This window comes from Pelophylax lessonae, assembly GCF_965119305.1.
Source record: "Pelophylax lessonae genome assembly, chromosome: 1".
In the NCBI taxonomy this organism is placed as follows: Eukaryota; Metazoa; Chordata; class Amphibia; order Anura; family Ranidae; genus Pelophylax; species Pelophylax lessonae.
Window position 1 is genome coordinate 81,978,351 of NC_138768.1, and position 23,447 is coordinate 82,001,797.

The 23,447-nt window shown below is 46.5% G+C and overlaps 1 protein-coding gene across 2 annotated transcripts in view; it reads right to left on the reverse strand.

The window, feature by feature from the left end:
- Nucleotides 1–23,447, reverse strand: part of RICTOR (RPTOR independent companion of MTOR complex 2) — a 270,400-nt gene that overhangs the window by 81,745 nt on the left and 165,208 nt on the right. For both annotated transcript variants that reach the window (XM_082264794.1, XM_082264793.1), the window contains exons 12-18: nucleotides 16,204–16,291; nucleotides 15,070–15,160; nucleotides 12,098–12,164; nucleotides 11,929–12,009; nucleotides 11,734–11,834; nucleotides 10,383–10,548; nucleotides 8,445–8,546 (exon numbers count right to left, since the gene is read on the reverse strand). In XM_082264794.1, coding sequence (XP_082120920.1) covers nucleotides 8,445–8,546; nucleotides 10,383–10,548; nucleotides 11,734–11,834; nucleotides 11,929–12,009; nucleotides 12,098–12,164; nucleotides 15,070–15,160; nucleotides 16,204–16,291 — 696 coding nt within the window. The remainder of the gene's footprint in view (nucleotides 1–8,444; nucleotides 8,547–10,382; nucleotides 10,549–11,733; nucleotides 11,835–11,928; nucleotides 12,010–12,097; nucleotides 12,165–15,069; nucleotides 15,161–16,203; nucleotides 16,292–23,447) is intronic.

The window sequence follows — 23,447 nt, forward strand, 5'->3', positions numbered from 1 at the left end:
GCCATGAATTCCCCCGGAACCAGGGCAGCCACCACCGAGCGCAGGGATTCCATGCGGAACTTGCGAACCCGCACAGAGCGGTTCAGAGCTTTCAAGTCCAGAATTGGACAAACCTTGCCCTCCTTTCTGGGCACGGTGAACAGATTGGAATAAAACCCCCGAAATCTGTCCCGATGAGGCACCGGAACCACCACTCCCTGAGCCCTCAGGTCCCGCACCGCCAGGTGCAGATCCCGCAGGCGCTCTGGAGACAGTTGTAGATTTGAGGGAAAAAATCTGCTCTCTGGCCGAGAGAGAAACTCGATCTTGTAACCAGATCGAACGATTTCCAGAACCCATCTGTCCCGCACACGGGCCAACCAGGGCTGAAGAAAACCGAGCAAGCGTCCCCCCACCCCAAAACTGGGTGAGGGCGCCCCTTCAGGCCGAACTGTTATGGGCCGCAGGTCCGGATTGGCCGGACTTCTGTTTCCCAGACCAGGGTTTCTTCTGAGAGCCCTGGCCTTTGAACGGTTTGCCCTTGTAGTGCGGCCGAAAGGCACGAAAGGACCCCTGAGGGGGCCGAAAATTCGCATGCTTCTTCCCAGAAGCCCCCTTAGCCTTGGGGAAATGGGGCAAGAGAGTGCTCTTACCCCCGGTGATCCCCTTAATCAACACATCCAGGGACTCCCCAAAAAGGCGAGACCCATCATAAGGCAGATTGGCTAAGGTTTTACGTGAAGATTGGTCCACCGACCAACATTTCAACCAAACCAGGCGGCGAGACAACACCGCCACGCTGTGCACACGTGCAGCCAACGGAATCAGGTCCAGGTCCGCATCACACAGATACATGACACCCTGGTGGATCTGATCCACCATGTCCAGGGTCGCCGCCGAGGCCGAATCGGCCACTAGGACGCGCCTAAGCATCTGCGTCCAACTTGCGATCGCCTGGGCCGCCATGAGAGAAGCAAATAGAGCCTTAAGCATAGAACCCGTAACAGAGTAAGTATGACGGGCAAGAGACTCCAGTCTCCTATCCGTGGCATCACGGAAAACAGGGGATCCCTCTGCAGGAATCGCAGTGGCTTTGTTCAAAACCGCAATTGCATGATCCACTGGTGGAGGCACACACCACCGTTCATCAGTGGCAGGGGAGAAAGGATAACGCAGCTTGAATTTACTTGGTACCGCAAAAGGTTTGCGCAGATCGCGCCATTGATCCTTTACAGCGCGCTGAAAATCAGCATTGCAGGGAAAAACCTGCGGCGTCCTGCGTTTTCTCTGCGTCCCATAAGCCGCCAAGGCAGCGGGGGGACACACTTCGTCCTGCAAACGTAGCGTCTGCTTAATGGAAGCAATCAACTCATCCATGATTGCAAGCTCTTCAGGCGAGCCAGGGGGAGAATTATCAACCCCCTCAACCTCAGCCTCTACCTCAGACCCCACTAGATCAAGAGAGGAGCGGGACCCCGATAGGGGGGTCCCTGCCAGAACAGCCCCATCACCTTCACCCTCAGAATCGGAGAACAGAGTAACTCTGGGCCGTTTAGTAGATTGAGCAGCCACCAGCATTTGCACCTGGGCAGCAAGGCCAGCCACAATAGTGGCTAAATCCCCCCCTGGGGGGGAAACAGCGGTCCCCTGGCTTTCCACCAATACTGTGGGAAACTTGCCCTCCTGAGAATCCATTGCCCCTGTACGCCAGACAACCAAGGGTTAACTGCCCCCTTTCAGCAAGCGCGGTAAGCGCAGCCCACCGCACACACTCAGGCACAATGAGACCCCCACAGGGAATATACAGACTGAATATAGGCAATGGACAACAGGAATAGAAGGATAAAACCTGAGGAGACCCCGCTGCTGCTGCTGCCTCGACCGGTGTTCCAGGAAAAAGGAAGTGATGCTGCCAGGGCGCTCTATGTAAGCCTATGGAGGCTACAAGAAAATGGCCGCCGTGCATGTAAACCATGCGGCCGGAGCGGGCGCCGGTAAAATGGCGTCGTTTGGCGCCGAAACCGCCGCTCCACAGTGCATAAAAACACACACAATTCCATCCCATTATATGGATACATGTTAGATCGCCGCAGCGATCACTGTATATGCCCCAACATGCCATTAAAAACATGCCCCACAGCACACAGCTTCCCACACTGCCCAGCCTGACACACACAGTGTCATACAGCTCCCCCCCCCCCCCTTGCAGCCCACAGCATGCAGCCGAGAGATAGGGAGACAAGCAGTGTGATTTAAAGGCAGGTTACACAGTCCCAGACTGAGACCCCCCCCAGACAGACAGGTCCCCACATAGACACACTTACCTCATATGGCGTGGGGAACCCGCACAGGCGAACAAGCCGCTGCACATGAGGCAGGGAGAGTCGCAATTCAAGACGCACACAATGGCGGTTAAGAAACCGCACAGCGTCCGGTGAGGTAGCCACCTCACCAAACATCCCTGCACCGAACAGGGATGGGTCGTTCACCGTGCCAGGAGCGTTACCTGGCTGAACGCTCGATGGCAGACTGGGAAGCCACTGACCCACGACCTGCGATCAGGGGGATCAGCCCGAGACCCAGTCCGCATGATCCTCTTCGTCCGAAGAACTAACTAATGCTGACAAAAACAACAGCTAAGTAAAGGTAGAGAAAAAACTCAAATAAAATATTAAAAAGAAGAAAGAGTCTGGGACAAAAAGTCCCAGCACAGAGAGAGCCAGCCACTCCTGACAAGCTAGACATTAAAACTGAGATATGGTTGCAGGAAGTAGGAGGGTATTGACTGAGGGGACCACCCCTTGAGGGTGGGATATGTTAAAGCTTTATTGTTAACATATTCTGTTGCCTAGCTACTCCTTCGGAGCAAAGTCTAATACCCCATATGTGACGAATATGAAGAGGCGGCGACTGTCGGAGGACGTAAGAGAAAAAGCTGTCTAAAAAAGTATTTCTAAAAAAAAATCTTGCCAGGACCGAAGATCCTAGCAAGGAATCTAGGTCCTTACTCCTAACTAGACAGAAAAAAACTGATTTGCTGTAGCAGGAAGTGAGAGGATATACCCTCTGGGACTGCCCCTAGGGTGTGGCCAGAACGTTTTCTTTCCTGTCTAGTCCTACTCCTGTAGAGGGCAGTATAACCCGAGTTGTTATTAATCAACGAGGACTACGTCTGTCAATGAGCGACAGAGAAATAATGTCTTCTTTCAAATGAAAATCGGAGACAAGCTGAGGAAGGATTGACGGACAGGGCGAAGAACCACCTTATCAGTGTGAACCACCAAATAACGTGAACAACAGGGTAACGCCACCAATTACGACACCCTGTGCGCAGAGGTGAAAGCCACCAAAAAGGCCACCGTCTGGGACTCTCTCCTGAAGATTCTCAAAAGGAGCCTTCAAGAGGGCTGAGAGCACCAAATTGAGGTACAAAGGTGGCAACAGGGACTGCACTGGAGGGGTCAAGTGCCTCTCTCCATGAAGAAAATTACGCACCAAGGATTATGTGGCCAAGGCCCGTTGAAAGAACACCGCTAAGGCCGACACCGGACCCTTGATAGTACTCAAGGCCAATTTCTATTCAAACCCCCGTTGAAGGAAGGTTAAGATCCGATCCACTGAGAAGGAGCGAGGATGAACCCCGAGAGACTCACACCATGCAATGTACGTCTTCCACGTACAATGGTAGATCTTCCTACAAGTAGATTTCCTAGCTTTTAACAGCATTGGAATCACCGACTCAGACAAACCTCTATCCATCAGCACCTGACGTTCAAAAGCCAAGCCGTCAAAGCCAGCTGGATAGAAGATTGGTCCTTGGGACAGCAGATCCTCAATGAGAGGAAGCTTCCAAGGAACGTTGGCGACCAGCCGCACGAGATCGGCGTACCAAGCCCGGGGAGGCCACTAAGATGACCGGAATCCCTTCTGCCTCAATCCTGCGTAGAAGTCTTGGCAGAAGCTTGAGAGGAGAGAAGGCGTAAATCAGACGATACTGACCCCAATAGCCACCAGCGCATCTGTGGCGTTCGCAAGAGGATCCCGAGACCGAACCGCAAACATCAGGACCTTTCTCTTGAGTCGGGACATCAAAAGATGAACCTCGGGGATGCCCCACTGGAGACACAACTGATAAAACACCTCTGGATGAAGGGACCACTCCCCTTGTTCCAACGTCTGCCGACTGAGGTAATCCGCTTGGCAGTTTTCCACCCCGGGAATGTGTACAGCGGAGAGGGCTGGAACAAACCATTCTGCCCACCTTAGAATGCTGGCTACCTTCAGAGCTGCCAGGACACTTCTTGTGCTCCCCTGGTGATTGACAAAAGTCACAGCCGTGCCATTGTCCGATTGAATGCACACTGGACATCCCTGAAGACGATCCGTCCAATGTTCCAGGCACAGTCTGATCACTCTGAGTACAAAGACATTGATCGGTAGTCTGGACTCTTTCAGCGTCCAGACCCTCTGAGCAGAATTCTTGCGGAGGATGCCACCCCAGCTGGACAGGCTGGCATCCGTGGTGACCACTGTCCAATACAAGGGGAGGAAGGATTTGCCCAGCTGAAGTGCCGAGCAAAGCCACCATATCAGGGACTCCTTCATTCCCCGGCTCAGCCAGATGTGATTGACCAGAGACTGCGAATTCTTGTCCCATTTGGCCAGAATCTTTCTCGCAGGGACCTCATATGGAACTGTGCAAACATAACTGCCTTAAAGGTGGACACCCTCAGGCCCAGCGCCCACATGCAAGTTTGGAGGGATTACCATCTGCTGGACAAGCAGGAGCCTGCAGTTTCTGGAGTTTGTCCAGAGGAATGAGCACTCCAGATTCAGATCCAGACAGTCCAGCTTTGTGGACAGAACCAGAGAAGACTTCTGAAAATTTAGAATCCAGCCAAACACCCTCAAGCTCGTATGGTGATTTCCAGGTTTTCCACCAGAAATGACCTCATGGACCCACCTTACTTGTACCAGCGGAGTCCACAAGTCCGGAAACCAGCGAAGACATCCACCCCACCCCAGATACAGATGAGGGCACAGCTCATGCTGAAGGGGCCTTGTCCATGGGTCTGGAGAAGCCCAATCTTGACTTGCCAGACCAACTTCGCTTGGATCATCCAGAGGAGACCCCAAAGGGCTCTGATCCCTTGTCAGTCGAACCTGAAGGAGGAAACAACTTCTTATGAGCCGAGAAGGAGGGGCCACTTCTACGACAAGGGTCCTTGCCTTTAGTAGCCTGCCGAAGAAAGGTACTCTTCCTCCTGTAAGACCTTTAATTATGTAATCCAGGGTGGCACCAAACAGGCGATCTCCTTGATCAGTCAAGGCCTTTTTAGAAGTCTGGTCCGCAGACCAGCAATTAAGCCAAAAGACACGCCGAAGGACCACTGCCGAAACAGAGAGCCGACCCCCTAGGGGAGCCGCATCAAAAGAGACATCACAGATAAACTGCAGCCCCTGGACCAGCTGGTCTGCTAGCTCAGCAAAGGCAGGGGGAGCTACTCCCCCTTCGGGTCACGGCGTAAAATCTTAGCCTGCTCGGTCAGAGTTTGCGACACTAGGGCAATGGTGAATACCGGCCTCATTGCCAAACCAGCCAGAGTGTGCATAGTGCGGGCCACAGCCTCCACCTTCCAATAAACCGAATCCTTAAAGGTCGGGGACCCTTCAACCGGAATCATGGTTGCCTTGTTTATTCTGGAAACCAGAGGGTCCACCACGAGTGGACTCCTCATGGGGGTAAAGCCTAGTAAAGTGCTTAGGGACCCCACAGGGACCCTTTGGTCATCCCCACTCTTTAAAAATTCTGACAAAATAGGCAGGAAAAGGAAACACCTTTGCCGCTTCGGATAGCTTGTGAGTGCCAAAGGGCACCTGCGGCTCTGTCGCAGCTTCAGCTGCATCCTTCATCTTCAGGGTCTCACGCAAAGATTCACCAGTGCCTTTTCGTGCATGTTTGCAGATGTGAAGGAATCATCCTCACTATCAGAGGATTCCAGGCACGTGGTTGCAGACCCAGCAGGGTGACCCACGTCTCCGACGGCCAAATCAGGTTCAGGATCTGATGAGACACACTCACCACCCAAAGAAACACCTGCAGCCATCAGAATCTGCACTACACGTGCAGCGATCATGAAGTAAAATAATCCAGGAGTCAGCACCAGGGGATGAGGAAGGGCTCCCACCATCGAAATCGCCACCCACAGGCATCCACTGTCATGGCCGCTGCTATTTCCGATGGCAAACCACAACAAAATGGCAGCCGTGTATAGAAACACACAGGCTATAACAAAATGGCAGCCCCCCCACGGCACCACCAGACTTACAGGGACCCAGGAGGGAGACCATGACTCAAGGAGAGATCCAGGCAGAACTAGGGGCGCTGGCAGGAGCCCCACCAGGTTCAACCCTCTCCCCCGCACAGTGAATTGTCCGGTCGCTGGTGGTACACCCAAGGCCCCCATCACCAGTTTGCGCCCTGCCCCCAGCCCAGGAAAGTGGCCAGACCACCCAAACAGTCTAAGTGTGTAGTGGGGGGGGGGGCAGGATGAGGGACTTGGCAAAGGGAGCGGTGCCTGCGGGAAGGAGGGGAACCTGGGGGTCCGACCGTCCCAAGGAGGGGCTCACGTCCACTGCAAAAACCCTCCAGAGAAGGGGGACAGCTACTCATCATACCAGGAACCAGGCGGGCACTGTTTCAGACAGAACCCATTTCCATTGAAAAGGGAGGGGCTGTCCGCCAGGAGGAACGCTGCGACTAGGTCCGAGACCCGGTCGTATGTGTCCTCGTGAGGCATTTAACATGCAGGCCAGCCCCCGTCCAGTGGGGCTATGTCGCGGCCGACCTTGTTCAGAGCTGAGGTCTGCACGGGCTCGCAGGCCAGACTGGGGTGACCACTGGATCTAGATTATCCAGCCCGTCTGGCAGTTGATTGTAGATATCACAGGAAAAAATCCAGGAGGAAAAGATTTTCTATCTAAAAAATGTTGGCAGGACCGAAGATCCCAGCAAGGAAATAGGTCCTTTCTCCTGACTAATCAGAAAAAAACTGAGTGGCTATAGCAGAGAGAGGGAGTATACCCCCTGGGACTGCCTATGGATGCAGCCAGAATTATTTTCTACCTTGTGTCCTACTCCTGCAGGCATTATAACCTAATGGTTATGAATATCAGGAACTGTGTCAGTCAATGAACGAAAAATAATTATTAAAACTTGTAAGCAAAAAGTTCAAGAAAAGGCCTGGTCTTAAGTTAAGAAGTAAAAACAATATTCCAAAAGGCCGCGCTTGGTCACACAATAAAGGTGTAATCAGTCAAGTAGACTATTAACACATAGATCAGTTAATAAAATTTGATGAAATAATTGAGGCAGCCAGCCCATAGGATATGGTTGGAATCCACCAGAGATAAAGAAGTAAAAAGTACAGTGCCAGTAATGGATGTGACTGTAAATATGCACAAACTATATAACCATCATGAAGGGCATACAGATAGGGACATAAAACAGTACCACAAAAGTTCACAATCAATATTAATATTAATAGCACAAAAGGATTCTCGGCTTAAGAGAAGTAATAGCCAGTCCCTAAATTAAATAAGTAGGGCCAAAACCAAAGTCCTTTCAATGAATAGATGTTGAAAGAAAAGAATGAAGCTTGATGGAAGAAAGTCCCGCTCCCAGAGTAGATCCGAGCCCTCTGATAGCTCCACCACCGTGCTTCACACACCAAGAGCGCTTAGCAGAACTAGTGGACCCTGACATAAATGAGTGGCCAAACTAGCATATGATAAGGATATCCCAGGGTCCGCGGCTTTGCAGCAATCATCCGACTCATCACAACCCCAAATGGAAATTAATGCCAGGTAAAACGTTGCTCAGGAATCTCCACCAATGATCATCTCGCATACAAGCAAACCTGAATAAATTTAAATATGAGATGCTCCTGGTAAGACAGCATATGGTCACAGCACATGGCCAGACCACCGATATTTTTGATGCATCAGCATCTCAAATCTGCTGGGGTAACCAGACTGCCAGGTCTCTACGATTCTTACTCCTGAGCATCTTTCCTTTGTGTGTGCTAAATGAGGTTTAACCAAGGATTTGCAGCAGAGATAGATTTCAGGCAAGTTCCTAGATCTGCTTCCCAATAACAGACTTTATTAAGGGCACCATTTTGATGTTTGTATAGCTCAGATCTCTTCAAGAGATATATATAGTTAGTGCATATATACAGTCACATCCATTACTGGCGCTGCACTTTTTACTTAAGTTTAGAAGTAAAACAGTATTTTATTTAAAGTTACAGCTTTATTTAAATTCTCTGTTTCACTTCTGCTCGAGAATCTTGAGATGTGTAGAAATCCCCCTTTCCACAGAAGTGAGCAGAATACAATATCATATAAACACACATATTACTTTTTAACAAAATAAACAATGTAAACCAAAGTTAAAGTAGTACCTTAAGTATGGTCCCTATAAGATTCCAGTTCCATTCAAGGTTCTCTTTGTGAATGAGGACTTGGCTGTCTCTCAGATTCATTGCTAAAGCTTCTTCTGTATCCTATACATCAAGAAATATAATACATATATATTAGAATCTAAAATTAGCTTACCAAAATGAAAAAATAAATAAATATTATAAATAAACTTTTTGATCCCTTGTCTTGAGACAATGAGGGATGAAAAAACCTCTCATGAGCCGATGGGGAATGGCCCACGTCTACGACGGGGCTCCTTGCCCTTGGTAGCTGGCGAAAGAATAATCCCCCCCCCGTGAGACCCTTAACGGTGTCATCCAAGGAAACTCCAAACAGGCGATCTCCTACATGGGGAAGATCAGGTAAGGCATTCTTAGAATTCTGGTCTGCAGATAGGACCACTGCTGATACAGACAGCCTAGAAATCAAAGGCGCCACATCCAAAGAAGAATCACAGATAAACTGTAGCCCCTGGATCAATGGATCAGCCAGCTCTGCAAGACAGAGGGAAGCTGTTTCCCCTCCAGGTCCCGGTGTAAAAGTTCCGCCCTCCTATCAGCTGGATCTGTAAAGGCCGTGGACTCCTCAACTGGAATGAAGGTAGCTTTTATCAACCTGGAAACTGACGAGTCCGCTACAGGTGGGACCCTCCACCTTTTAAGCAGTTTATCCTCATAAGGATAGAGCAAAGCAAAAACGCTTAGGAACCACTGCGTTTTGGACAACTACTTACCACACCAGGAACAGGGTGGGCATCGCTCCAGACCGACCACCACTCCATCGTAATGTGGGTGCTGTCGGCCAGGAGGAACGCTGCAACATAGGACGAAGCCAGGTCGTATGCTCCCTCGCTAGACGTTTAACTTGAAGGTCAGCCCCCGTCCAGGGGGCCTAGGTCGCAGCCTACCTAGCGCGGAGCTGTGGTCTGCACGCGCTCGCTGGCCAGAATGGGGGGACCCTCTTGATTTAGATTATCCAGTCCGTCGCCCAGTTCGGCAATTGATTATAGAGTCTCAACAGGTACATAATAATAAGGAGAGGAAAAATTCAATTCAAAAAGAAAACAAATCGCCAGGAACAGAGATCCCAGCAAGGAACTAGGTCCTTACTCCTGACTAGGCAGAAAAAAACTGGGTGCCTCTTGCTGAGAGTAGGGGTATACCCCCCTGGGCCTGCCCATAGGCGTAGTCAAGCTTTTTCCTGCCTAGTGTCCTACTCCTGTAGGGGGCAGTATAACCCAATAGAAGAATCAGGAGCTGTGTAGGTCAATGAATGAAAGAGACAAAGGTGTTTTTAAAAGCCCTGTGTCCATGCGCTCTCACTAGTAACAGTAATAACTTTGGAACTTGCTGTGAAGTAAACATCTGCTATCATCTAGAAATGTCTGTCTTCAGGGATGGCTCACCCACATTGCACTGACACCCGCTGCAGATCACACAGGCAGTGCAGGAAACAGGAGTCGCGAGTTTCCTGCAACGCATTCTTATTTGAACCAAGGCTTACACTTATTTCCTCATCAGCAGACACACCCCAACACTATCAATCAGTGACTGTCACTTAAGGTGGCTATACATTATACAATTTTCTTATTCAATTTCCTTTACATTCAACTATGTAGTGCAAGGCTCTGCCCAACTGCATACAAATTGAAAGTGTTTAGGTTTGACCTTGTATTATATGGTTTTGGTAAATCTAAAAAGGAAAATTGTATAATGTATGGCCAGCCTTAGGCATGTAAACAAGCCATGAAAGGGGCAAGCACAGACACACAATTTGTGAGATTGCTAGGCACTGCACATTCTTGCTCTCATAAAGCAAGAAAAGGATATAAAAAGTATTAATGAACTATATACAGCAACTCTTCAGCTACTCGTTTGAAAGCTCTTCTCTTGAATGAAGGAAAAGCACTTTCTTCTCACCTTCAGAATAAAAATATCCTTCTGTACACGGACGTGCTGATCGCGTTTTTGGTGGGTAGCCATCGCTTTCTGTACAATGTGATCTAGATACAGGCTGTAAGGTTTCGGTCCTCGTTTCTTCATTTCATGGAAGCGCTTCAAGCAGTTTAATGCTGCACTGGCCCGCCTGAAATTTTTAAAGAACACATTAATCCTTTCAGTGGCTACAGGAATCCCTGACACATTCTAAATTCACACAATTTTTATCTCACAGGAAAAATCGAATATTTAACTCAAACGCTAAGCTTTAAGCTGAATTTCAGGAATTCAACCATTTTTAAAAAAGTAAAGTCCCACTGTGAGTTAAGTATAAGGAAGTACATGTCACCTCTCAGACTTAACTCTATTATTTATATCAGACAGGTTTATGGCTCTGCCAGAGCATACACTAAGACACTGGGGGGCTGTGAGAGGGGAGAAAAGCACACAGTGTAGCTATATCCGACCTTTCCCTTTCTGCCCATTCACGGAAGCCTTTGTATTTTGTGAATGCGTTATCATAATACAAGGCTACTGTGATTGGTCAGGATGCGAGGGTATAGCAGCTTGAATGACTCTACTGTTGAAGATGCCATAGACTAGAAGGTACAGCTTCAGGCTCCTGAAGAGTGCAATAAACTTGTCAGTATATAATAGAGATAAGTCCAGGAGATGTCATGCACCTCATTGGACTTAAATCATAGAGTGCTTTCACTTTTTACAAAGTAGTTAAATTCCTGGAGTTCAGCTTTAAAACCAACATAACCTACAGAACTAAGGTAATCTAACACAACAGTCTTGGTTGAAAGTCCCAGCATAATTATATGTAAGGCCAAGTACCAGATGTTGCTTTTAAGTCTGTATAATCAGGGTTAAAAGACGAAAGTAACCAAATGTGGAGTTAAGGAATAATTGCTTACAAAAACCTTAACAATAAGTTCTGTATTCAAAAAATGCTGCTAATATGTGGCACTTACAGATTTTTTTGCATTAGGAAACTATATCAAAGGCTTGTGTGTTCTGGACAGTGATGCATTTTCATTTGGAATGCATACAGCTGCTTTTAAACTGAAAACGCTGCATTTGACAAGAAAAGGCTGAGTTTGACTTTCTTTGCCTGCAGTTCAAATGCACTTCAAAAGGACACGCTATTTCCAAAGGAATGCAGAGCAAAACAAATCATGATAATCACAGCCTCTGAACAGTTATATGTATTGCTCAATAAAGTATACCGGATGTTTCTGACATGCATTTCATGGGTGTTTCAAATACACATAAAAGCAGGAGAACACCCGCTAACGTGAGCCCTTAGTGTCTTATATAGGATACGTACAGTCGTTTCTCCTTGCCGATGTCAAACGATGCTGCCATGTTCATCAAGGTTGGTAAACAATGTAAGTGATGACTGTGTGAATGTGGAAGGATTGTGTTTGCCTGCATTACAAAACATGGAGGATTAAAAACATGATGCAGTCAGATGCACAGCAATCCAGTATATTTTCTAAGAGATCATTAAAAAAAAAATTACCATGTGCAAGAGCTCCCCAAGGATGATTGTTGCTCTGACAGACACATCGTCATCGCTGCTTGTTATTACTTCCACCAGCCCCTAAATCAAATAATATAAAGGGTTCATACAGAATATATGATAAGAATATATAAACATGCAAAGCTGCACATGGCCTTTGACCACTTACCTCCAACAAGCCATTCGTAATGAATGCAGAAAGTACTAGCGCTAGATAATTGTCAATGAGATCAGGTCTGTAAAATAAAGAGATTTTCTCTCTGAATATTCTAGGTCCTTTAATATGTGCCTTTAGACGAGAGGAACAAATACACAGTTTCTCCACAGATTAAACATACAGGCTCCATGAATAATAACTGCAACAACTATATTGCCCACAGCATCCAATCAAAATTAGCTTGCTGTAGTTAGATTGACTACAAGATTTTTAAATGGTGCTGTAAGTTACTGCTTTTTTTTTTTTTTAAACTAAGTCCAGCAATGCTTTATTTAAAGTGATTCAACTTATTTCCCAATTACCAGCTTTATGATTTCGGATCTGCACACTTGCTCTAGGCCTTGATAACCATTTGTTGCCCAGCGTATGTATATAAACTGGGCAGCAAATGGCTATAGCAGGATTTGCAGACATGATCCTGGTGTCATTTTTCAGAGCCGGCCATTGACTTTACTGTAAAAGTAATCCAAGAGGCAATACAGCCACCCAATAACTTTTACTGGGCTTGGAAGGGGGCCCACATCCTCCAGCTGCTGTAATTCCCATGCACTCCAGTTCCATAAGGGAGCCCAGAACGACTAAAAGCAGTCAGGTTGGCTGCCCATAACAGAGATGGTGGAAGATCCTTCCTCCATCTTCTCTATGATAAATGAAGCCGGAAGAGACGAGGATTTCGTCACTTCCTATTTCAGTGCCTTTTCCCTGGCCTGTACAGCCAGGAAAACATCTGATCAAACACAATCTGTGTTTAATCAGATGCTTTAAAGGGTAGGGCAGAAACCAGGGGGCCTTGCTCACCTTTTGCAATAGCAATAAAGTTAGATGGGGGGAAAAAAAAGGAAGTATATATAAAGGAAAACAAAAATGAAAAGCAACTGCATCCCCCTGTGCTTGCATGCAAAACCTGCACCTAAGTCCTGCATTAATATGTAAATAGTTACTGCCCCACACATGTGAGGATTTGCCATGAATGTCAGAGTAATAATTCTAGCACTATAGCTCATGTCCAGCTCTAAATTAAAACCCTGCAAAGGCTTTTAATAAAGCGTTGTTGGACAATTTTAGATACCGTAGTTTGTCATTTAAAAAAATGTACATGTTTGGTATCAATTTACTCAATGCAATATCTTTTAAAGTTTACCAAAAAGTGGGTATTATTTTGTGTTGGTGTGCACCAAAATTTATTTAAGTGTATTTCTTCCAGAAAATTTACGTTTGATAAATGTCTGTGCCAATACAATGCTACATAGAAATTGGAGCAGCCACCACTTTATTATCCAGGGTCTCTGCTTTGAGGGAATATATAATGTTCGAGGGGTTCTAAGTAATTTTCTAGCTAACAAATGCTGATTTTAAAATGTATATGAAAAATGTTAAAATTGGCCCAGTAGACAAGTTAAGGTTGGTTTAGGAAGTACTAAAGCCTTTAGGACAGTCACCCTAACATTTTCAAAATGGACATTTGGCAATCGTAAAAAACCATTTCTCTCAGCAGAGCGTTCTAGCAAAGCACCTTTTTGATCCTGAACCTGACAGACGTTAACATTCAACAAGGATTTCATACAACTGTTATGATCACCATATTACACAGATCAGCCATAACATTATGACTACCCACCTAATATTGAGCAGGTCCCTCTTGCTGCCAAAACAGCCCTGTCCCCTCGAGAGAAGGACTCCACAAGGCCTCAGAAGGTACTCTATGATATCTGACACCGTCATCAATAGCAAATCACTGTCTCTGCAGGCATGGCCAGAGCACCCCCACAGGCGCTGCAGTTTTTTAAGTTGTCATGACCCAGTCATCAAACTTAGGGACAACATAAGGGGCCGTGGAATGCGGAAGCTTCCCGGCGTGCCTATACTGATCGAAAACAGCCTACACCGTGAGTCTCTACATTTGCCTTTACTCTCTACAATTGTATACTGCATCATGGGGCTTCCTCTCTTTTTCTCTATGAAACTAGCCAGCTTGTGCCTGCTCGGTTGATGGGAGGAACCCCTGGAACCTTATGCAATCTGTTTCACTGCATCTACAATAACAGGTTGTATATAGGTTGCGACACCTAGTGGTCACACAGGTGTATGCAACTTTTCTTATACACGGATTGGGAAATTCTTATCACTTTTCATTATTTGCACTTTACAAGAATTCCCATATTTAACCAACTTTTATTTCCAGTAAACACTGATGTTTTAATAGACATTGCACTGTATATAAATTTGGAATAAATCATGATCCATTTTTCCAACTTTTGTTTATTTATTTGCACATAAGCACTTTGCACGTGGTCACTGCACATAGTTGGATTCAGTTTTTTTTCCAAGTGGGATAATACCGTTATGCACTTAGTTCATTTGCTGCTATTTTTTTTAAGTTTGAAATGTATCACTTTGAGTTACCACATCAATTTATTTGACACTGGGTCACTCACAGGTAGCGCCGTATCAACCTTTTTGCACTTTCATTTTAATTACTTGGGGACAACATGTTTACTTGCTGCCTAATGTAACAGTGCCCCCCACAGCAGTCACTTGGTTTGATAGGTCTTCTGCTCTGCCACAGCAACTCAAACTGCTGCATCCTCACTGACACACCTAGTTATAGTCTGAAGGCCCCTCATACCTGTGTAACTTAAGCATTAGTATATTACCACTCAATATTAGTTCACAGAAAATGGGCAACAAGCAACCAAGATTAGGCAAATAGTCAAAAATACCTGATGTCTAATTTTAAGTGTTGGCTTGCTTTCCCTGGGGCCCTTCTACAGATGGTGAACATTTATTTTACCTGTCAGTGGTTATAATGTTATGGTTGATCTTTGTATACTCAATTCTAATCCCCCTCCTTACTCTCTCCCATAGCTGAAGTCGCACTCCAATTAATCCCTACCAGTATCTTATCAATGACATACAGAACTTACCTGGAGCGTGCTCGATGTGGAAGAATTGTTTTAGCTTCTGCTGCTACAAACCCATCTGAAAGCCTCCAGGACTCCTGAAAGCGACTTGGATCTTACATTAAAAGAGAGGATATGTATTAGAAGGGAACTGTGTTTTATGATTCCTAAGATACATTTTTTGCTTAAAGTGAAATCCACGGATAATACATTTTGCATACTTACAAAGGGCCAGCTTGGCCCAATGTAAGTATGCTTATGTGATACTTATTTGGCCTCTGTGGAAGCTGTCTGATGGCCGCAATCTTCCAGGTGCCATGCTGAGCAGCTACCGTTTTGCATAGTTCATTTTGCATTCATTGTGATAAATACAAGGGATCCTCTAAACTGCGTGTGAAGATTGCAGGCCAAACAATTACAGTGATTTACAGCTTCCACAGAGGCTATTCACAGATACCACCTGCATACCTATAGTGGGCCATGCTGCAAAGTATAACATCTCTGAAGGCCACTTTTTATTTTTTTTTTTTATTTCGGACAGAGAGGGTAAGAGTTTGATTGTATTAAGCTTTTAGGCCCAGTTTATATATTGCGATTTTGTGTGCACAATTTTCACGTGATTGCACGATTTTTGGGGAGATCTTTGGGGAAATTAGTTTTTGGGGAGTGATGATAACTGTGTAAAGACAGAATTTCCCTTTGGAGAGATTTCCTTTCACATCCTATTGTGTCCCAAAGCAGGAGGTGAAAGAAAATATCCCCAATGTGACAGACTTAAGCCTAGTATGTCCAGCGGGCTGAAGAAAAAAAAAAAAACTCCTGCGCTGAGATATTGTGTTCTTACTGGTTGCCAATTTAGGATAACACCAAAGGCTTTCATGTGCCTACGCTTGATTTTATAAGATAACAGAGCCTCAGTACTGTTTTTTACTAGGTGAACTGAATTTCAGTCAAGTACAGCCGTTATCACGTAGAAAATAATTTTATGTTTAAATAACCAAATTTCACCAGCAGATGGCGCTGCAAGAAAAGTCAATGAGAGTAGCACACTTTTCCTATTTTACTGCATAAAAATCCCCCCCCCCCCCCCAAAAAGACTTTTCTAGTCTTTGCCTTTAATACAAAGTGTATTACAATATGAATATGAGTGCTACTTACCTACACTGAGCAGTGCCTCAATAAAGTCCTTTGTCACCACAGGAAGAGGGAGGCGAAATATTTCATACAGTACCTCAAGAAGACCTCGCTATGTGATAGAAGAAACAAGGAAATCACATACAGTATACAACTAAAAGCTAACATGAATGTCATTTATTTATTTGCACTTGTCCTATTACCCTATTAGAATTGGACTAGATTTTTTGTTGCATAAAACAAACAAATGTAACCCCCAATCCCCCCCCCCCCTCAAGTAACCTTTGTAAATTGACTTTAGCATACAAATATCTCAAAAATCAATAAAAAAATAATATGCCTACGGTATCGTCACCTTATGCGTGTGAGAGTGCCCTTTGGGAAATGAAAAACGCATTTTGAATGGTTAAGGCCCCTTTCACACAGGGAGTCCGTCAGGCGGACTCCGTTTTTCTCAGCGGGGGATCGATCCGCGGATCCCCCGCTGAGCAGGCGGATGGCAGCTTTGTCTCTGTGTTGTGTGCAGAGACACGGCTGTCAGGTCCCCGCTTGTTCTCTATGGCGGAATAGCATGGGAACGGACCGTCTGTTCTCATGCGATTCCCATCCGATCTGATAGGCGAATGGAAAATAGGGTTTCCATCCGTCCAGATTTGACGGATCGGATGTCAGCGGACATGTCTCCGCTGACATTCGATGCCCCATAGAGATACATGGGGCGTCCGTTCAGATCCGCCAAAAAAACTGACAGGGGGATCTGAACGGTCCGCCTGTGTGAAAGGGGCCTTAAAATAAAATAAATCAAGGACAGCAACGTGTGAAAATGCTGCAAGCTTTAAGCTTTTGTGAACCTGATATAATGTCACCTCTTAACCAACCAACACACACACACACACACAGTAGGCTCTGACAGAGGATTTGCATTTAGGGTTAATGCGAGGTTCAGAACTATCATTTGAGTGGAGAAAGCTGTGTTTTTGGCTCTCTCCAGATTCTGTAGTTCTGGATCAGGACACTCCATCCTGTGTCGAGTTTTTGCTAGATGCCTGCAACCTGGCTGACTACACAGGTGCACAGGGTAATTATATACTCAGGTCTGAGGATAACTCAGCTCCCAGTTTGGAGACAGCTCCCAGTGTTGGGGACGGAAGGTCTCACCCAGGGTCAGGGGGCCCCAGCCAGAAGCCATGAGACAGAAGTCTCATTAAGGGGTCAGAGGACCCAGCCAAGTTCCAGGAGTCAGGTCGGCTCCAATCAGGGGTGTCAGGAGAACTCCAATCCTTAGGTCTGTGGTGGGTCGTGCAGTGGGGTGCTGCGACTGAAGGCTAGAAAGCCAAGTGTTCCAGGAGAGCTGGACAATACAGTCAAAGGGACTGGTAAGAGCAGCAGTCCTGCCAACATGTGAGCCAGGTGGCTAAGTATTTTCGTTTATGCATGTGAACTTTTTGGTTTATTGAATAAAAGTGGGCTGCCATGCCCAAAAATACAGTTTTTGGACTGGCAAAACTCGTAAGCACACTTATCGCTTGAGTTTATTCACCCCCAATCCCACATACACAGTATCTCACAAGAGTACACACATCACATTTTTGTAAATATTTTATTATATCGTTTCATGTGAGAACACTGAAGAAATTATACTTTGCTACAATGTAAAGTAGTGAGTGTACAGCTTGTATAACAGTGTAAATTTGCTGTCCCCTCAAAATAACTCAACACACAGCCATTAATGTCTAAACCGCTGGCAACAAATGTGAGCACACTCCTATGTGAAAAGACTGAAATTGGGTCCAACTAGCCATTTACTGTATATAGAAGCACAGTTCTAAAAACTACAGTCCCCATGAAAATCCCAATCAATTCAAAATGTGTTTGGCTACCAAAGGTCGCAATTTCAATAAAATGACTTTTGTACTTGCACAAGGGCAAGTACCTACCATGAACAAAAAGTGTCCCGTGGACTGGTGGCTGCTGTGTTCAGTTGAAATCCTCAGTCCTTCCCCCTTGGATACCATCCTCCCAACCCATCAAGTGATAATCTTCCAATACAACGGGGGTTGGCTACATCTTTGCACCCTATTCCGCCCCTGTTCTCCATCTAAAGAAGCTGTGCTATAATTGGAGGCAGACAGGCTTCCTGTTCATCTTCAATCCTCCATTCATAGATCAATTTTCATTGTAAGAACTGATAGTATGGCTTCTATGGATGGAGCACCAGGAATGGAAACAGAGGGCATTATCGGCACTTTACAAGTGCCTGTCGCAGGTGCAGGCACTCATTTAAACCCCTCTCAGAACTGGAAGATCACTGCTGGGGGGGGGGGGGGGTATCCAGGGGCAGGGTTATTTACATTTCAACCAAACACAGGACACTCATAATTCATGGTAAGGCTGGCCATACATTATACTATTTTCTTGTTCAATTTTCTTTAGATTTACCTTGAGCTATGTAGTGCAAGGGCCTGCCTGATTGCATACAATTTGAAAGTGTTTAGGTATGACCTCATATTATATGGTTTTGTTAAATCCAAAGGAAAATTGTATAGTGTATGGCCAGCCTAAGTATCATCCCTCGTGTGTGTATGTTTTTTTTTTTTTTTTATGTCTCACTCAACTTTAGATTTAATACCTCTGGGTTACATTGATGTCCAAATAAGGATTAGATATTTGTAAAAAAAAAAAAACTGTGAAGACCTGATAAATCCTTCTACAAAAACAAGCAGTCCTCACAGATCTTGCAGAGTGGGCCTTGAGAGGGGTGCAATCCAATACCTGCAACTTATAGACTTTGATGATGGTTTGCCAGGGCCACCAACATATGATGAAAACGAAGACCCGATGCACCCTTTCTGGCCCATCCGGTATGACAAAAAAAGGAATACATTTTCCTAAAATAAGTAATGACTAAGCCCGAATCATATAGACAGTAGAGGGAAACTTACTTTTGACTAACTGAAACTAGACAGAGAGATTGAAGAACAATGTCCTGGTTGAGATTAAAGGCACTAAGTACCTTAGGGAAGAAAGAAGAAAGAAGTTGTGGGTCTCAACTCCATCCTGTCTATGTATAACCAGAAAGGTTTCCTTGCAGGGAAAGGCCGCCACTTCAGACACTAGTCTTGTAAAGGTGATGGCTATAAGAAACAATACCATGTGGGTGGGTGAGGCTAATGAGAGAATTCTCTCTAATGAGTTCAAAAAACAAAGAGCCAGAAAAGCAAAAGAGAGAACCAGATTCAGATCCCGCTAAGTCACAGGCAAATGGATGGAGAAAGCTACATGGGAGACCCTATGTACTAAGGTCTTAAAAGAGTTAGAGGCCAATGCTACCTGAAATAAAATAAAAAAAAGGGGGAAAGACATTGGCGATACGCATGCCAGGGGGGGGGGGGGAGATCAAGGGCATAGGCCACCAGGTTCACCTTACGGAGGATGTTAAAAGAACCAACAAACAGGGTGCCAGTTTTGGAGTGGGCACCCTGAAGTTGAGATTACGGGTTGACAACCACACCCTCTCCCCGACCTGGTACGAAGTAGCAAATAAACGTCTCCGGTCTGCCTGGAGATTCTGACGCTGTGCAGAGCCCGTAAAGACACTTGAATCTGCACCCAAGAGGAACAGGGGGCACGAAGGCGATCCTCCACAGTCGGGATGTTCTGTGCAACATAGCGGGTTGGAACCCATACCGGACCATGAATGGAGACATTCCAAAAGACGAGTTGATGGCAGTGTTCCTAGCAAATTCTGCCCAGGGTAGCAGATCAACCCATTTGTCCTGATGGTCAGAGGAGATATAGCAGCGGAGAAATTGCTCCAAAGCATTGTTGGGGCTCTCAGCATCAACTCCCCAACTGGGAGCAAAAGGCGCGCAAGAACCTGGAGACAAACTGGCTCCTGCAGTCTGAGACAATCTCCTTAGGCAACCCGTGTAAAAACGGAAGACCTCCCTGGTAAACACCTAGGCAAGCTCATGGGCGGTAGGCAGCAGCTTAAACAGAACACAATGGCACATTTTGGAGAACCGGTCAACAACCATGAGGACAACTGTGTAACCTTGGGACGCGGGAAGTTCCACAATAAAATCCATGGTCAGGGGAGACCAGGGACGCTCCCCATTGGGAATGGGATGCAGTAGGCCCAAGGGAAGGTGCCGAGATTTGTTCTAGGCACAGATTGAACAAGCAGCCACATACGCAGCAACATCAGTGCGGAGAAATGTGAAATAGTGACGGGAACTGACGGGAAATAGCCCAGGACATCGGGTTCTTACCAGGATGACCGGCAGTTTTGGATATATGATACATGCGCAACAGTCTGATGCGCAACCCCTCAGATACAAAACATTTGCCAGCAGGTCTCGCAGTGGGAGCATCAAGTTGGGCAGCTAAGATCTGTTCTCCAAGAGGAGAGGTTAAGTTGGTGTGGCTGTCCCCCCTGTACAACTCAAGTATACTGGCAAATAGGAGACCACATAGTTAAAATGAGACAAGAATAAGGCCCATCTGGCCTGTTGGGGTGTGAGCCTCTTGGCCTCTGAGAAACATGTCAGATTCTTATGATTGGTGAGAATGAGAACTGTAACCAAATAATCTTGGAGCAAGTGTCTCCACTCTTTGAGAGCCAGGATAATGGCAAAGAGCTCTCTGTCTCCAATTTGTAATTGCATTCAGCAGGAGACAGCTTCTTGGAGTAGAACCCACAAGGAAGTAAGGGTCCATCAGGAATCAGGGAGCCTACTCCCGTCTCAGACGTATCCACCTCTAGTACAAAGGGCAAACCAGGATTTGGATGAGACAAAATGGGAGCCGAAGCGAAAGCAGACTTAAGGGCCTCGAAAGCTTGGATGTCAGCAGGCATGCAATTGTGAGAATCGCTGCTCTTCTTGGTCAGATCTGAGATAGGTTTGGCCAAAAGAGGAAAAGTTCCTGATAAGTAGTTGACAAACCCAAAAAAAAAAACGCTGAATGGAACAGAGACCACTGGGGCGAGGCCATTGTAGAACAGCCGAAAACTTCTGAGGGTCCATGGAGAACCCTTCAGCAGAAATGATGTAGCCCAAGAAGGCAACCTGAGACAGGTGGAATTCACATTTCAAGTTTACAGAAAAGCCCGTTCTCACGTAACCGTTGCAGCACCCGTCTGACATCCAGGTAGTGTGATTCAATGGAGTTTGAGTAAATCAAGATGTCCTCCAAATAGACTACCAAACATTGCTGCTACATATCACGAAAGACATAATTGATGAACTCCTGGAAGACAGTGGGCACATTGCACAAGCCAAAGGGCATCACCAGAGATTCGTAATGACCGCTTCTGGTATTAAACGCAGTTCCCCATTCATCGCCCTCCTTGATCCTTACGAGGTTATACGTGGCCCTTAGGTCAAGCTTCGTAAAGACTGTTGCTCCCTTGAGGCGGTCGAACAATTCAGAAATCAACGGAATTGGGTATGCATTCTTGACCAGTATGCGATTGAAGCCCCTATAAGCAATGGAAGGTCTCAACACACCCCTTTTTCTTTATGAAGAAAATACCGGCACCCGCTGGAGAAGTGTACTTGCGAATGTGCCCCTGGGCAAGAGCATTCGCAACATACTCCTCCATGGCCTTATTCCCCAAGCCCGAGAGAGGATAAACCCTGCCACGAGAGGGAATGGCGCAAGGTTGCAAGTCTATGGCACAACCGTACGGACAATGAGGAGGAAGAGTACCAGCACACACCTTTTCAAATACATCTTGATATTCACGATATTCAGTAGGCAACACTGAATCAGAGTAGGTACAAAGTACCTTAACAGGCCCATGGATACAAACAGCGCCAAACTGTTGAGACCAAGAGAGGATCTCGACCAACTGCCAATCAAGGGTCAGATTGTGTTTCTGAAGCAAATGGTACCCCAAAACAATGGAGTAGTGAGGGGACGAAATACCCTGGAAACAGGTCGACTGCCTGTGAACAGCCCCTATCGCCATATCAACCGGAACAGTCTTGTGGGTAACCTGTGATGGATGCAGGGGTCAATGGCCTCGATAACTAGTGGAGAAACACTAGGCTGCAAGGGTATGCAGTTCGCAGTAGCAAATGTACTGTCAATAAAATAACCGCCAGCAACGGAGTCTACCAAGGCCTGAGTAACCACTGAACCCGCTACCCAGGAGAGGACAACTGATTAGCGGTTTATCTTTACGGGAAACCAGGGACGAGAAAATTCCACCTAAGGTCTGCCCCGAACAGGACCTTAGATGCGAGCATTTCCCGGACGGGTTGGAAAAGATTTTAGGAAATGCCCACCGCAATACAGGCACTTGCCCTCCCTCCTCCTAAAGGCCTGCTCAGCGTAGGAAAGGCGAGTGAACCCCAGCTGCATGGGTTCAAAGCCAGATGCACCATACCCAGGAGGCGTAGGAGCTGAGGGAGGAATGGGTGTGAAAGAAAAAGTAGGAGCCAATCTGGTAGAAGGTTTCAGCAGGCACTCCTTAAACGATGATCTCTCCCTGAGCCTGGTATCGATCAAAATCAGGAAGGAAATGAGAGCATCAAGCTCGTCAAGGAGATCCTAGGCCGCAATCTCATCCTTCAATATATCGAAGAAACCCTGAGAGAAGACAGCCACCAGAACCTCATTATTCCAGCCCACCTCTGCTGCCAGGGTATGAAATTCGATGGCACACTCAGCAACAGTTCGTATACCCTGTTGAGTGGACAGGAGCTGCTGCTAACATGAGGCAGAGTGAGCAGGCACATTGATTACTCTACGAAAGGAGGCAACAAAACTCGGGTAATCGAGTATCACAGGATTATCGTTCTCCCCATAACGGATTCGGCCAGGCCAAAGCCTTTTCCGAGAGCAAAGAGGGCAACAAGATTAGGAAGCACACATTGGACGTGTCAGAAGGAAACGCCCGAGGAACCATCTCATAATAAATTCCCACTTGGTTTAGGAAGCCACGACACTGACTCTCTTCAACGCTGCGGGACGGGGGCTGAACCAGTCATCCCTCTGGTAACAGCGACTCCAGCTGCAGGAGCGGCAACAGGAGCATCAGCGGGTGCAACAACAGGATGAACCACCGGCCTAGCAGCGCCAGGAGCGAGGTGCGCTGTGCATGCAAGCAACGTCTGCAACGCCTGAGCAAACTGACCCAAAAGGTGATCTCGTTGATGGAGCCTGGTAACCAGCATGGGGAGCACAGGAGCAACTGCATCGTCAGGATTCATAGCCCTTGTATTATACTGTCAGGGTGACAGGAAACCAGACCACACAGG